General features: G+C 36.7%; 1 protein-coding gene across 1 annotated transcript in view; it reads left to right on the forward strand.

The window, feature by feature from the left end:
- The first annotated feature begins 5328 nt into the window (after nucleotides 1–5328).
- vcana (versican a) overlaps nucleotides 5329–13797 on the forward strand; it is a 37511-nt gene continuing 29042 nt past the window's right edge. Inside the window, exons 1-6 of the mRNA XM_043245569.1 lie at nucleotides 5329–5476; nucleotides 6913–6984; nucleotides 7770–8141; nucleotides 8938–9112; nucleotides 9255–9382; nucleotides 10558–10851. Coding sequence (XP_043101504.1) covers nucleotides 6921–6984; nucleotides 7770–8141; nucleotides 8938–9112; nucleotides 9255–9382; nucleotides 10558–10851 — 1033 coding nt within the window. The 5' untranslated portion in view covers nucleotides 5329–5476; nucleotides 6913–6920. The remainder of the gene's footprint in view (nucleotides 5477–6912; nucleotides 6985–7769; nucleotides 8142–8937; nucleotides 9113–9254; nucleotides 9383–10557; nucleotides 10852–13797) is intronic.

Consider the following 13797-nt stretch of genomic DNA (forward strand, 5'->3'; position numbering starts at 1 on the left):
GTTGCATATTATAAGGTATGTTTCACTAAAATTTGAAAGCTTTGAAAAGCTTTCTCTATTTACTTTTACTCAATATTCCACATTGAGTCATCACAATTAGACCAGTGTGAGTCTGTTGACAAGTCAGTATCTACAGAAAATATTTAGACCATTAAAAGACTGAAGTAAGAGTTTGTGATGATTGTCAAAAAGTTACTCAGAGCCCATCCCTGAAGCCACTCTGATGAGAAGATGAACACAAACCTTTCATGGTATAGTTAACAATGCCCAATGCGGCCCCCCCCCAGTGCTTTTGCTAATGACTTTGGGGAAATAACGCAATATTTAGACCATTGAGTCTTTTAATAAATCAGCAATGAGGGCAGATCACATCCACAAGGGTACTTACAAACATTTCTTGTTTTGGGAGGGGTGCTGTTGAATGATCATTGACTAATTTAAATGGTCTTCCCTATATTCACAGTGGTTGTTGCTTTAAGACCGCATGGGTTTCCCCTCATGTCAAAATATTAAAAAAACACGTCAATGACATTTATAAATGCCGCTGAGAGCTACATGAGTACTTTATGCAATGTTGACAGCAATTGTAATTTAAAAGCACCCATATACATGGAATCCTTCTAGATGAAACAATTAACAGACATCTGGTATTTAAGTGAGTTTGTAAAAATACGGTTTATTGTTGAGTTTGAAAAGACACTTTTAGGTGCAAAGCTGCAGATACATACAATAGATTTTAATTTCGGTTCTACTATTATAAAATGGGTGCTTCCTAACTATTAAAAATCACCTTTATTCTACCAATTACGTTCTATTTAACCTAGAATTTTAGAAATTGTGTTATTACTTTAAGATTTTTTATATTACTGTATTTATATTACTGCAACATATTCTAGTTATTTTTGGGATCAGGGAGGAACTTTATGTTCTTTGCTGTGTTTCAGTGTCTTGGAAATTAGCTCTATGAGCTCAGTGAAACATCTTCATGTGAAATACTTGATGTAATGCTCAAAGTACATACACATAGCCCTGACAAAATACAACAATCCTATCTTTGTGCAGGTTAGGAAAAGAAAATATGTTTATCATGTACGCACACCTTCAAAGTCATTCACGCACACGAATTTTAGAGTATTGACTGAATCTCATATTTTCCTCAAATGACTGGTCACTTATGAACATCACTTATCATTCAATCTTAATCATCTGAATGGTGCGGTTCCCATAGACACACTTGCATATCGTGGATTCAAAACCAGTGAGCAATTGTTGTCCTCAGCCAGATTTAAATGAATGTAATTGCTTGTTAACACTGCGTTTCTGGAATGTTAGATATACTGCTTCGCTGGATGGGTGTCAAAGCCTAAACTGGAGGTCAAAGAAGCAGGCAGGATGGTGTCAGTGGAGTCACTATGGTTATCTCTGGTCACCCTCCCCTTAATCACGAAACGATATCTCTCACAGTAAAAGCTGCTGTAATTTAGCTGAGGACACTAATTTGGCTGACCTTTGCTTCACCCCTTAGATCTTGAAACCCTCTTCAAAGACTTTGAGTTAAATTCTTTACACTATATATTTTTAAAAATATATTCTTTAGCAATCTTAAGAATTTGTTTTTAGAGATAAAAATACATAATAATAATAATAATAATAATACAAAAACATGGCAAGCGTAATTAAATATTTAAATACACATTTATTATATACAGTAAATGGGCTATTTTTACAGTTTATTTTGGGCTAGAATACAGATTTATATCTTGCTGGGTTTATTCTTTTCTATAGCTCTAGGTCTTATTCTCCCGAGTCCACCCTTAAGAAAACCTCTTAATTACCCTTAATTGCTTTACAGCCACACTGACAGAAGCAAACAGGACATTCCTGCAAGTGTGAGTTTGTATGACAGACACGACCAGGCAGAGACAATGAACACAGCTTCACAAGTACCTGTCAACGCAAGGACAAAGTTACTGTAGAAACACTGTATGTTGATTTGTAAAGGTCACTGTGGACTATTAATAGTGTTAATACTACTGTTTATAATATTTAATCAACTCTGATAATTCTAGGTACAAATATAAGAAAACATCCACTGTGTGAGATTTAAAGATTTAAATTGCATTAGATGTGTACAACGGCTCCAAGGGGTAAAGGCTTGCTTGGTGTAACTCTGCATTTCTTTCTTTCTTTCTTTTATATTATGTAATATACTTTATGACCTTTTTTTCTTTTATCCTACTAGCAAAATTCAAAATTTGAGCTTTCTTTGGTGTGGGTCCAACAAAAGCTTTCTTTGGTGTAGATCCAAAATAGCACTATTGTATCTAATTAAAGTGTTATTGTAATTTTGACATTTTAAAACGCATAAATGTATTAAACTATATATATGAACCATATGTGAAATGCTGTGGCACATAGGGATTTTTAATCTAAAACAGGATCAATGAAACCCCAGTTCAGCTGGGTCTCTGCTCAGGATCTCCATTTATAATAACCCTGACCTATAATGTAAGTATATTATATTGAATTTGTTTGTTATGGGGGCTTTTGGTAGATTGGGGCCTTTCATTAAAAAATGTAATGATAACATTTAGTGTTGTCAAATGATTAATCACATCCAGAATAACATATATGTGTACTGTGTATATACATATATTATGTAAATAAAGATGTTTATTTTTATTTTAATTGTTTGACAGCACTAAATTAACATTTTAAAAACGTGAAAGATCCACACACCGATTATAACATACTACTTTTGGAATCAGTTTCAAAATGAGTTATTGAGCCGATGAATGATAAAAACATTGACATCTAATCAAAATACATCAGACTTTACATTCAACTTTATCACCTGTTGAAGCTAGTTTTCATTCTTAGTGTGGAATGAGCCTTTACTCCTAGATTCCAGGACTCAGGGCAGAGTATATGCATTTAAGATTGAATATGTGCTAGTGTATACGACAGAAGTCAAAGGTCACTTTTTAATATATACTATCCTGCATTTACAAAAGGAAATGCATTTAATTTTGTGTATATGGCTTGTCTGTTTAATGGTCATTGGGATTACGAAAGAGAAGATGTTTTGTCATCAAAGGATTCGGTCACCCAAAAATGATCCCTCATGTTGTTTCAAACTCGTTAGACTTCGGTTCATCCCTTAAAATGCAAATTAGGATATTTTTAATAGGTTTTTCCAAGTAAAACCAACATCTTTTGTTGATCCTGGAAAAAACATCACTGTCCAAAAACATAGACCTAACTCCATCCCTAACCCTAAACCCATAGGTATAACCCTACCCACAATTTATCCCTAAAAAAGCTGAATAACAATGCACCTAATGGTACATCTGACACTTACTCCAAACTTATTCTTCAAATCTGATTGGTTGGTTGGAGTGTTGTTCGAGGCTCAACAAAGATGTTGATCCAGGAACTGGTAGTTGGTGAAATCACCTTTTTGTCCTTCCACTGAAAGTCAAGGTACCCAAAACTTAAAAGATCCAAAAAAGGCTATTTGATGTAGTTCCTGCTTTTTACAGACTGGTACAAACTAAAGCTAGTCCTCTTCATCTGCCAGCTCTATTGTCTTTAATGTGCTCAGGAAATGGTAAATGGAGCTAACAGAGCATTACTGATGGACCTGTTCAGAATATAGAGTCAAATTTGACTGCCACACTGTGTGAACCTTGAGGAGAATGTTTAATAGTCAGACAATATCAACAAAGCTGTAGTCTCTAATTATAGGAGTTATTGTGCTTTTATTTATCCCTTGCACAGTTTATGTTTTTTCCAAAGACCATGTTTCCCCAACATAAGTCATGTGATTATGCAGCATGTCTGGACATAGACTGGTGAGGGTTGTCGGGGAAAGTGACAAAACACTTCACATGCATCTTGTGCCTTGTTATACATAAAACTGTCCTACATAATCACAACTTTAGCTTGTCAAAGAGTCAGTGGGGATTGTGATGAAGGTTCATTTTTAGCTGGTTTGAGCTAGTATTCAGTACCTTCAGGATGCACTGGTTGACTGAGTGTCTGACTTGGAATTAATGGCATTGGTTCTGTTGTATCCATGTAATATGAAATGAGCCTGATTACTTGACAAAACCCAACTATGTTTTTCTTTATGTAGGTAGCAGGAAACATGCTAGAAACGTTGAATGATTGGGTGGGTCAAATTTATGTGATGGGTAAACGTCCAGTTTGATCTGTCAGAGAGGACTGTGTCCAGTCATTTGGTGTAGAGTGAGTAATGGCTAAGCGCTGACCCATATGGTGAGGCTATGGGTGAGGTGTGTGAGCTTTTCCAGCTGAACTTAAGATCTGTTATCTTGAAAGGAAATAAGCCGGAAGAGCACTGACCTGGAAATGCACATCTTGGCCAGTTTAGATATTAACTGTTTGTGGTAAGGTCTCATTAAGTGTCTTAATCTGTAAATATCCACACTCAGTAATAATAATTATAATACACACATAATAATGATGATAATAATAATAGTATTCATTTTTTAATAGCATATGTCTTGGGTAAACAATTGGACACAATAAAAATAAAATATCAGAATATAGGCTATCCTGTGATAAGTAATTTAATATAGTAATTTTGACCATGTGACATTATTTATTTAGAAGTTCACTACATATGGTATTTCATTTTACGAAATTAAATACTTACAAAACAATATCAAAATGATTTATAGTGCAGCGAACCTGTCTCAAAGTTCAATAAGTCACAACCTTTTGAACATCCGGTTGCTCTCTCTTATCATCTATACTGTAGTGCCCCCCCACGTCTCTAGTAATTTTACTGTTTATGATCACATGATCGTGATTAAAATTAAGGTAATTTGAGACCTGGGATTTAACGTAATTTTTTCAGGAGCCTCAATAATAGACGGTTCAGAAATTAAACTTGATCCAAAATAAATTCGTATACAATAATATTATATATGAGGTGAACGTGTTATTGGCTACAAGAGCTATATAGTTCCACTGCTATATTATTAATTAACTTACCCTCAGTGCTCTTCACGTCGGAGTGAGTAGGCAAAGTGGCGCTCTTTTATAAATGTAATTCTCTTCTATTTACATGTAAATGTTCTCTGCTTGTATTTGTGTGTAAGTGTGTGTGTGTGTGTGTGTGTCGGGGCACCTGTGACGTGTGTCACTTTCCCCACACCTCCCTTTTGCTTGGTGTCCACTCACTTTTTTGGGTGGGCAGTGAGCCCCTCCTCTAAGTGCCTGACGGAGTTATTTAGGGTGTAAAATGGAATTGAATTTAGCCTTGCGTTCACAATTTGTGTCCGGACCACAGCAAGGAGCATACGGTCCTGGGAGACTGATCAAACTGAGAAGAAGCTGAATTTTTTTCCCTCCTGATAAGGACACGTATGAAGGTTTCATGTGGACTCACTGTGAACTGGGATTAAGTAAATTTTTCTTTCGTTTGGAATTATAACTTTCAGCAAAGGTACAGTAATTCATTCATTATTTTGCAGGCTACTGTTCTCTGTATGTTATGAAGCTGCCGTCTGTCAAACTGATTCAGTGATTAACTGCGAAATACGAATGCATAATGTCACGAGATAATATGAGTACATTTAAATAAATGATAAAATAATTGATAACACTATTTTTTTATATAAAGGTTTATAAAGACCTTGTGTTTTGAAGATTTGTTTTTCAGCCTTCGTCGTATTTTTATTAGCGTATTTTATCCTGTTATTATTTTATAGTGTAGTATTTTTACGGTATAAAGTAGCCCTATATGTAACAATATTTTAACCTGAGTCACGTGGAAGTATTGAAAGTTCCCATGACCTCAGAAGTAGAATTAACCACAGAGAATTAGAACTGATAAAGTAGTGCCAAAAACTCGTTTACAATCCTTCACATCTCTGATGCTCTACTTTACATCATTGGGCGTGACTTGTAATAGGTTCCAGCTCCGTGTAGGGCATCTAGGGCGAGAGAGCGCTGAATATCTATTCACAGATAGTAACTGACTATTATACATTATTTGTATACTGGGGAATCTAAATATTACAGAGTGATGAACAGTAGGAAATACTAGTGCGCGCGAGTCAATGAAAAGTGATGATGTGAGATCTCAGACGACTTCTTGTGCGATAAGAAATTAAAGTAATGACGTTGGTGCATTCTTTTTAAACGTTTCTAAGTAGATACAGTTTAGACTAGGATTGTTTTGACACCACTGTTTTATCTTTTTTTTTTTTCATGAAAATATATATTTTAGATCGATTGTTTTAGTGTTCGTACACTACACTATTTTTGTCATAATGACTTCTGTCTTCTACTCGGTTTTTATGAGATTTCGGTAATTAATTAAACAACGGCCAGAAGTGTGATGACCTCATCACTGCACGTTTTCACCACTTTTTTCCTTAAACGTTTTGAGGCGGCAATTAAACTTAAAATAGCACGTTTAACTGGCTGATTTTTCATAGGCTACTGTACTGTAACAATGGCAAATGTTCAACTGCATGAAATAATACGAAGAAGGAAACCTAGAAATCTTAATTTTCAGGTAGGAATGTAACGCGTCACAATAGCAAAAAAAAAAAAAAAAAAAACCGGACACTTTTTATACTGATATGCTCATATGAGTAGCAGTCTCGTGAGCCTCGGTTCTGTAGTGTGGCGGTGGCAAAAGTTTGCGCCTCGCCCCCCGCAGAGGATTATAGCAACTGAATACTCAATTCCGCCACCCACCCTCTGAGAGGAAACACTTTGTATGACCACCACATCGCCTCAGTCAGATGAGTAAAGCCGTTCAGCATACGTGTGCCTTAATAGCTAACAAATGTGATTCAACTCTCTACACAGCTAGACTGAAGTAACTTTTCAGTAACCAGTAATTCAATGATTCTTTTTTTCACCTCCTAGACAGGAAGATGTTGCTAAATATAAAACACATATTGTGGTTGATCTGCATATACCAAACAACGACTGAACCTGGTAAGCTTTTTATATTTCTGCATTTTCTGTATTCTGTATAATATTAAAGTGTTGTGTGCTAATACATCTCCACAGGTTCAAGAGTTTCTGAATGTAAAGGGTGGACATTTGATTAATTAATCTAAGACTGGTGTTTGCATGAGTCTAAACCACACATCAATGTGAATATATATATATATATATATATATATATATATATATATATATATATATATATATATATATATATATATATATATTCTCTGTTCTGTTTTCTTTTTTCTGTCTGATTTCATTTCATGTAACACAAGTCAATTTATTAGTAAAATTAACAGCTTTTTCTCAGTTAGTCAAACTTTAGAGAAGACCTTAATCTCTCATTCCCACAAACTATTGTCCCCCAGCTGCCTCTAATGGTTTACTTCCAGGCACCTATACCTTTTAATTAGGATCTTCTTGTAGTCTGGTGCAAACAGATGGCTTGACTTCATCCCTCTGAGAAGCCATGCTCTCACACGGTGGTGTGCTACCCTGAGGGGTAATCCCACCTGTCCAAAGCATTTCTCACATTGTTGGTCTGAGTATGGTGATTTTCTGTCAGTTATGATCCTTTCAAACCCCCCAACTCTTCAAGGTTATCTGTCATTCTATAGCAAAGTAGTTTCTGGTTTGCTCACCCGTAGGCTTCACGGAGGCAGTAAAATAATTCTTCGCACAATTATCATAAACACAGTAAGGCATGATTTCCTGTGCTTTGCGGTGGATTCAGCTGTGTGTGTAACATCTCATGCCTTTCATTCTCTCAGTCTCTAGCACGTTACTGGTGATGCGTCCTGTCAGCGGCTTGTTATCCGGGAAAGTGACCCTTCCGTGTTACTTCTCCATCATCCCCACTGTTGGACCTAGAAACAAAAATGCCTCAGGAACAGATTACCTACGCATCAAGTGGACCAAAATTGAGGGTGGTGTTGAGTCGACTGTTCTTGTAACCCAAAATGGCGTCATTAAGATCGGTTCGGGGTACAGAAGCCGTGTGTCTGTGCAAAGTCACCCGGAAGACATAGGGGATGCTTCTCTGACAATGGTGAAGCTCCGAGCCAGTGATGCTGGAACATACCGCTGCGAAGTGATGTTTGGGATTGAAGACACACAAGACACAGTCAGTTTGAATGTTGAGGGTGAGATTTTTGCAAACACATTATATGTCTGCTATTCCCTCAAAGTTGTCTTGTCTTTTTAGAGACACCGTTGTTGTATCTGAAGCACATATGCTGCCAATATGGTAAATTCCTTAAAGCTAATTGATCAATGACAGTCATAACCAAAGTAAATTATAGATAAATGAAAGTTCAGTCTGTTAAGTGGAACTGTTTGTGGGAGAAAACCCACAAGCACAGATTATTTAAATTGTTGAGGGATTTTAAGGTTGTTTTGGACTCTTCCAGATTACAGTTACAGTGTAAAAAGTCAAATGCACTCCAATAAACTTTGCCTCTCTTAATGTATTCCCTCTGCTTGGATATACTGTGATGCCGAGACACATCTTGTATGTGCTGATTTATGCTCAGACCATGTGAAGGGATGGGATGGGATGGGATGGGTCAACCCTGAACTCCTTTGGCTCTAGAACTGCAGCACCACCCTTCTCTCAGCAAAGACACACTGCCATTTTAATTAGATCCATTACTCATTTAATTTAAATTTATTTCAAAGCGACAATTATGGGGGTGGATGGAATGTCCCCTCATTCAAACGAATGTCCCAACATTGCTTGCTTTATTAATTTGTTTATAAAGCAACTTGCAGACATAATCAAGTATAAAGCAGTTTCTATTAGGCTTCATATTTATTGTGGTCACTGACAACAATGATAGTAATACAATATGCCACTATTTAATGAAAATGTGAATGGTTGGAATGGACTTTGTTATGAAATGTTAATTTTTTGTTTGTTTTATTTGTACTTTTGAACAGGCGTGGTGTTTCACTACAGGTCAAAGGTCAGCAGATACACTCTGAACTACGCACAAGCTGTGCAGAGCTGCAGCAATGTTGGAGCCACCATCGCTACAGCAGAACAGCTGAGAGCTGCTTATGAGGATGGATTTGACCAGTGTGATGCTGGTTGGATAGCAGATCAAACAGTGAGGTTAGAAGCAACACACACAGCATGCAGAAACAATCTGTATCCTTTTCTGGGAAACTCTGTAATAAGTATTAAACAACATGGGTTTTACTGCTTGTACTACTTTGTTAATCATGAGTTCTATCTGTGTTGTTTTTGTCTGTAGATATCCAATCACTAGACCAAGGCCAGGCTGCTATGGAAATCTACCTGGAAAACCTGGTGTCAGGTCGTATGGCAAACGCAGGTCCACAGAGACCTTTGACGTGTACTGCTATGTGGATAAGCTTGAGGGTACGGATTTTACTGTTCATGTTATTTCTTACAACTTCACTCATCTAAAAAAAAGCCACGCATGGCCAGCAGTTCTGTGGTAATGTGAAAGAGCAGTAGTTTATCTATTATATTTGCTCTATGCTGACATATTTAATGTGGTTTTATATTGCGGTTATGACCAAAAATGAGTATCAACCATTTGGCAGTGAACATCTGTGGTATTAAACATTGAAGTGGAAGCTTTCAATATTTTAGCGGCCACAAAAAACAAGTTCAACGTTTTTTTTAAGTAATTCTGTTTCTTTTCAATTTCAATTTCAGTGTGAAAAAAAACAGATTTAGAACATGAAAAAAAGTGACTTATTTGTGTTTAAGGTTGCATTTTCACTTACTAATAATGATGAGAAAATATAGATTGTAGAGAATTTTATTTATTAAGGTTTTTGCACACTGAATCAGAAATTTTCGCACCTTAAAAAGTAAATATGTCACATTTATCACATTTATGAAATGCCTCAGAAACTTTGATTTTCTGCATTTTTGCTTTCGTCAGCAAGCATTTTGATGTGCAAGGATCTTCACAATCCCAGGATGACCCCAAAATAACAAGGATTAAAAAAAAGTTTTCTCATATCTTGTCAGGATACTTGGTATTCTTAATGTGTGCTAAGGCTCTGCTCAATGATGTGACAAAAGCATGAAAAACAACTAACATCAGAAACAAATGGAAAATGGATTTGTGAAATTAACACCCTGTTGTATGTTGTGGTGTTTAATATGTCTCATTCCTTCACGAAAGAAGATCTGGGTATGTCTTTACAGTTCTGCTGTAAATTACTTAGACGTCATAAAAACCTCAGTTTTAGCTTTTGACAGCTACACCCAAGGCTGGGCGAAAACAACTCCCCCTCATTTTTATTTTCATTTGATTCACCACAGCATTTGCTAATGGAAAACAATTCTTTCTTTTCTGAAAACTGTAATGAATTTGCATGTGTCATATTATTAGGGGTTTCCTCCTCCACTCAGAGCCAATATGAGGGTTTTGATTCAGTGATTGGTGTTTGTTTGCAAGACTTTAATAATCATGATTATACTCTTAGCATGCATGCTGTTTTTATGACAAATTCAAAATGTGTCTAATTTCAGATATAATAATGCTTAATGTTTAATGTATGTGTTTTTTATTTCAGGTAATGTTTTCTTTGCGCCCACACTGCGTAAGATGACCTTCGATGAGGCCAAGGCTGAGTGTGAAAGCATGAATGCAGAGCTGGCCTCACCTGGTCAACTCCACGCTGCCTGGAGACAGGGCCTGGACCGCTGTGATTATGGATGGCTGTCTGATGGCAGCGCTCGCCATCCTGTCTCCATTCCCAGAAGTCAGTGCGGTGGTGGTCTTCTGGGTGTCCGCACCATGTATCGCTACCGAAACCAAACAGGCTTCCCAGATCCCAATATGAGGCTAGGAGCATACTGTTTCAAAGGTAAAGACTTTACATTAAGCTCATGAATTGTTTATGGAGTAATAAACGAACACCTGAGTCGTTGCGAGACTAACCATTTTACCAGCTGCTTTGACGTCATTTCACTCAGTATGCGTAGTATGGAGCCCTCACCCCATTAAACACACAAACATGAGCTCCAGACTTACCGTGAATGCCTGTTAAGGGCAGTAAATCAAAGCAGAATATTAGTTAAAGTGCACCACTTTTTGTTAATTGAGGTTCTTTTAAGTTGAGACGCCTGGTATGGAAAAGTTTACATGAGAGTTGCTCATTCTCTAGTGATTCACTGACCTCACTCTGCTGCATTCTGGGTTGCCGCCCGTTTCTAAGGCAACTGAACTGGGCTTGGTTAACAAGAGGGTTTAATCATCCAGAGGTCCGTTTTGCCACTGTAGTGCTTCGTGGCTAAAATGACAGATGCTTGTCAGACTTTGCCTTGTGGTGTTGTAGGTACTCAGTCTTCAGACTTGATGTTCTCATCAGCTTGGATGACCTCATAAGAACAATATTATGCAACCAGGGGGACCAGTTTCAAAAGATAAACAGCATTGAGACACTTCAAAGTACCTTCAAAACAAGTTCATCTATGGGTATTTTGAGTAGATACTGGTAATAGGCATACCAGCTAGTGATATCATATGCTTACTTATATCATAATGAAAACAGCTAAAATTAGGTATTTTTTAATTTAGCAGCCAGTAACAGATATTTCGTATTTTAAAATTAGCACAATTACTTTGATTACTTTCGCTGTTATCTAAAGCTAACCCAAAATTAATGTTTGAAAACACAAATGATGTACCATTGTTCATTAAAAAAATAATAAATCAAATTGTATTATTGTACATTACAATTTCAATTTTAGCATTTAAATGCCTGATTTTTGTTTGTAGTGTTTTAATTTTAATTAGAATATTAGCTAACTGCATATTCAGGGAGGTCTGCTTAATGCATGTCTGATTGATGTCTTTTAACTGAAAGCTGAAAGCCATTTGAGCCATTCATTTGATCTAAATAATAATAAAATTAATGTTTATTTGCCTTTATTTTCCCGTATAATTCTTTTGTTGCATTACATACCTTTTTTATAACTTAGATGCACAGCACAGGCCTACAGCCATCAACAAAGAAAAAAAAGTGCTTAGGTGTTACCTGCTACTTTTCTCTTTCCGCTGTCAAACTCTTCCTGTCCTTCCTGTCATTTGCACCAGTACTTATCTGAACAGACATGGGAATAAAAGAGGAAAGCTACAACCAGAGAGCTAAAACCAGTGGGTCTCGCTAACCCCTGACCTGGGTGGGTTTATCTTTTCAACTGAGGCTAATTTAGACAACCTACCCCATGCTAGGCAGGGCACTCACCCAGAATGACAGCCACCGACTTGCTGTGATAAGTAATGGACCTGGGGTTAATCCTAAACCTCAACACTATGACCTTGTTGTTTGTTTGGTCTATTTCAACTATGTCAAGCCTTTCTGATCCTGTGTTCTGTGGCACTGAGTGTGTTCAAGTGTCTTCTTTTACGTTGGTGGGTTTGGTTCTCATGTTCGTCTGACCTGCGATGACTATGAATGTTTGATATAGTGACAGAGCTGCATAAAAAGGAGGGTTTTGCCTCTAACCACACCTTTCTACATTATAACATATTGCAAACTATCAGACAATGCATCACATGGATGAATGACATTTTTCTTAAGAGAAAAAGTATGTCATGGCTGACATCAGACTGAATAGAGAGAGCCTGTTGATAATAGAGAACAGCTGGAGCCCTGGCTGCTGGCCTGTTTTATTTGAAGATGACGCTTTTCTTGGTGAACACAGGGTAATTAAAAGCCATTTAGAGCATGTAAGCTGTTTGTGTGAATGAAATTCAATTTGCAAAACAATTGATGGGTTGTTGGAACCATTCTGACACCATTCAGTTAAAAGAAATCCACTGAATAGTTTAAAGCCAAGTTAATCTGATGTGCTATTCACCCCAACCTTTACATATTTAAAATGTAAGCACTGCATGCAATGAAATGTACAAAGAGCTGTCTGTACCTAGAACGTGGTGTAAAAACTACCTTGCCCTTAATCTCATTTTATGGAGTTGAAGTGAAAATCACTTTCAGATTGACAATTTGAAAGCTTTATCATGCTTCAACAATTGTTCGAAATATAGGCCTCTCTGAGACTCTGAGAATGATATGATTAAATCATTGTCTTGTTTCAGCAGTACTGGGATTATGTTTCATAATAATTTCATTGTAATAATCAAGCATAATTTCCCAGGAGATGAACCGACAGTTGAAAGTTTGTGTGAAAATTAAAAGATCCCATAACAGAGATTTATTTGGAGACCATGGTATGTTTTTAGATACAATGGCCTCAGAAAGTATTTCTGTATTTGGTATTTGTACCAATTTTTTATTGTGGATCCAGATCAGAGATGACCTTCATTGGAGACCGGAACAGCTAGATGAGCCCGTGGAAACCAGACACACACACACACACACACACACACACACACACACACACACACAGTCCTTTACACAATCTGACAATTCTGCTTTTAAAATGGAACTAGATATTAAGTGCTGCTCAGGCTAGAGGTGGACTAACCCCCAACTGAGCCTGGTTTCTTCCCAAAAATTTTTTCTCCATTTTGTCAATGAAGATTGTTTTTTTTCTTGCCGCTGTTGCCTCTGGCTTGCTTAGTTGGGTACACTTAATTTCTAGCGATTATCATAGATTTGATTACAGAGACCGTCTCTGCATTTAATAGAAAATTAAGTGTTTAATATCATCATCAAGAATTACTATCACTCTATTCTCCTATTTAATACTGTTCAGTGCTTTGACACAATCTGTATTGTTAAAAGTGCTATATAAATAAAAGTCATTGATTGTTTGATTGATTGGATATCAAACCAAGACAATCA

This window comes from Puntigrus tetrazona, chromosome 7 (assembly GCF_018831695.1).
Source record: "Puntigrus tetrazona isolate hp1 chromosome 7, ASM1883169v1, whole genome shotgun sequence".
NCBI lineage: Eukaryota > Metazoa > Chordata > Actinopteri > Cypriniformes > Cyprinidae > Puntigrus > Puntigrus tetrazona.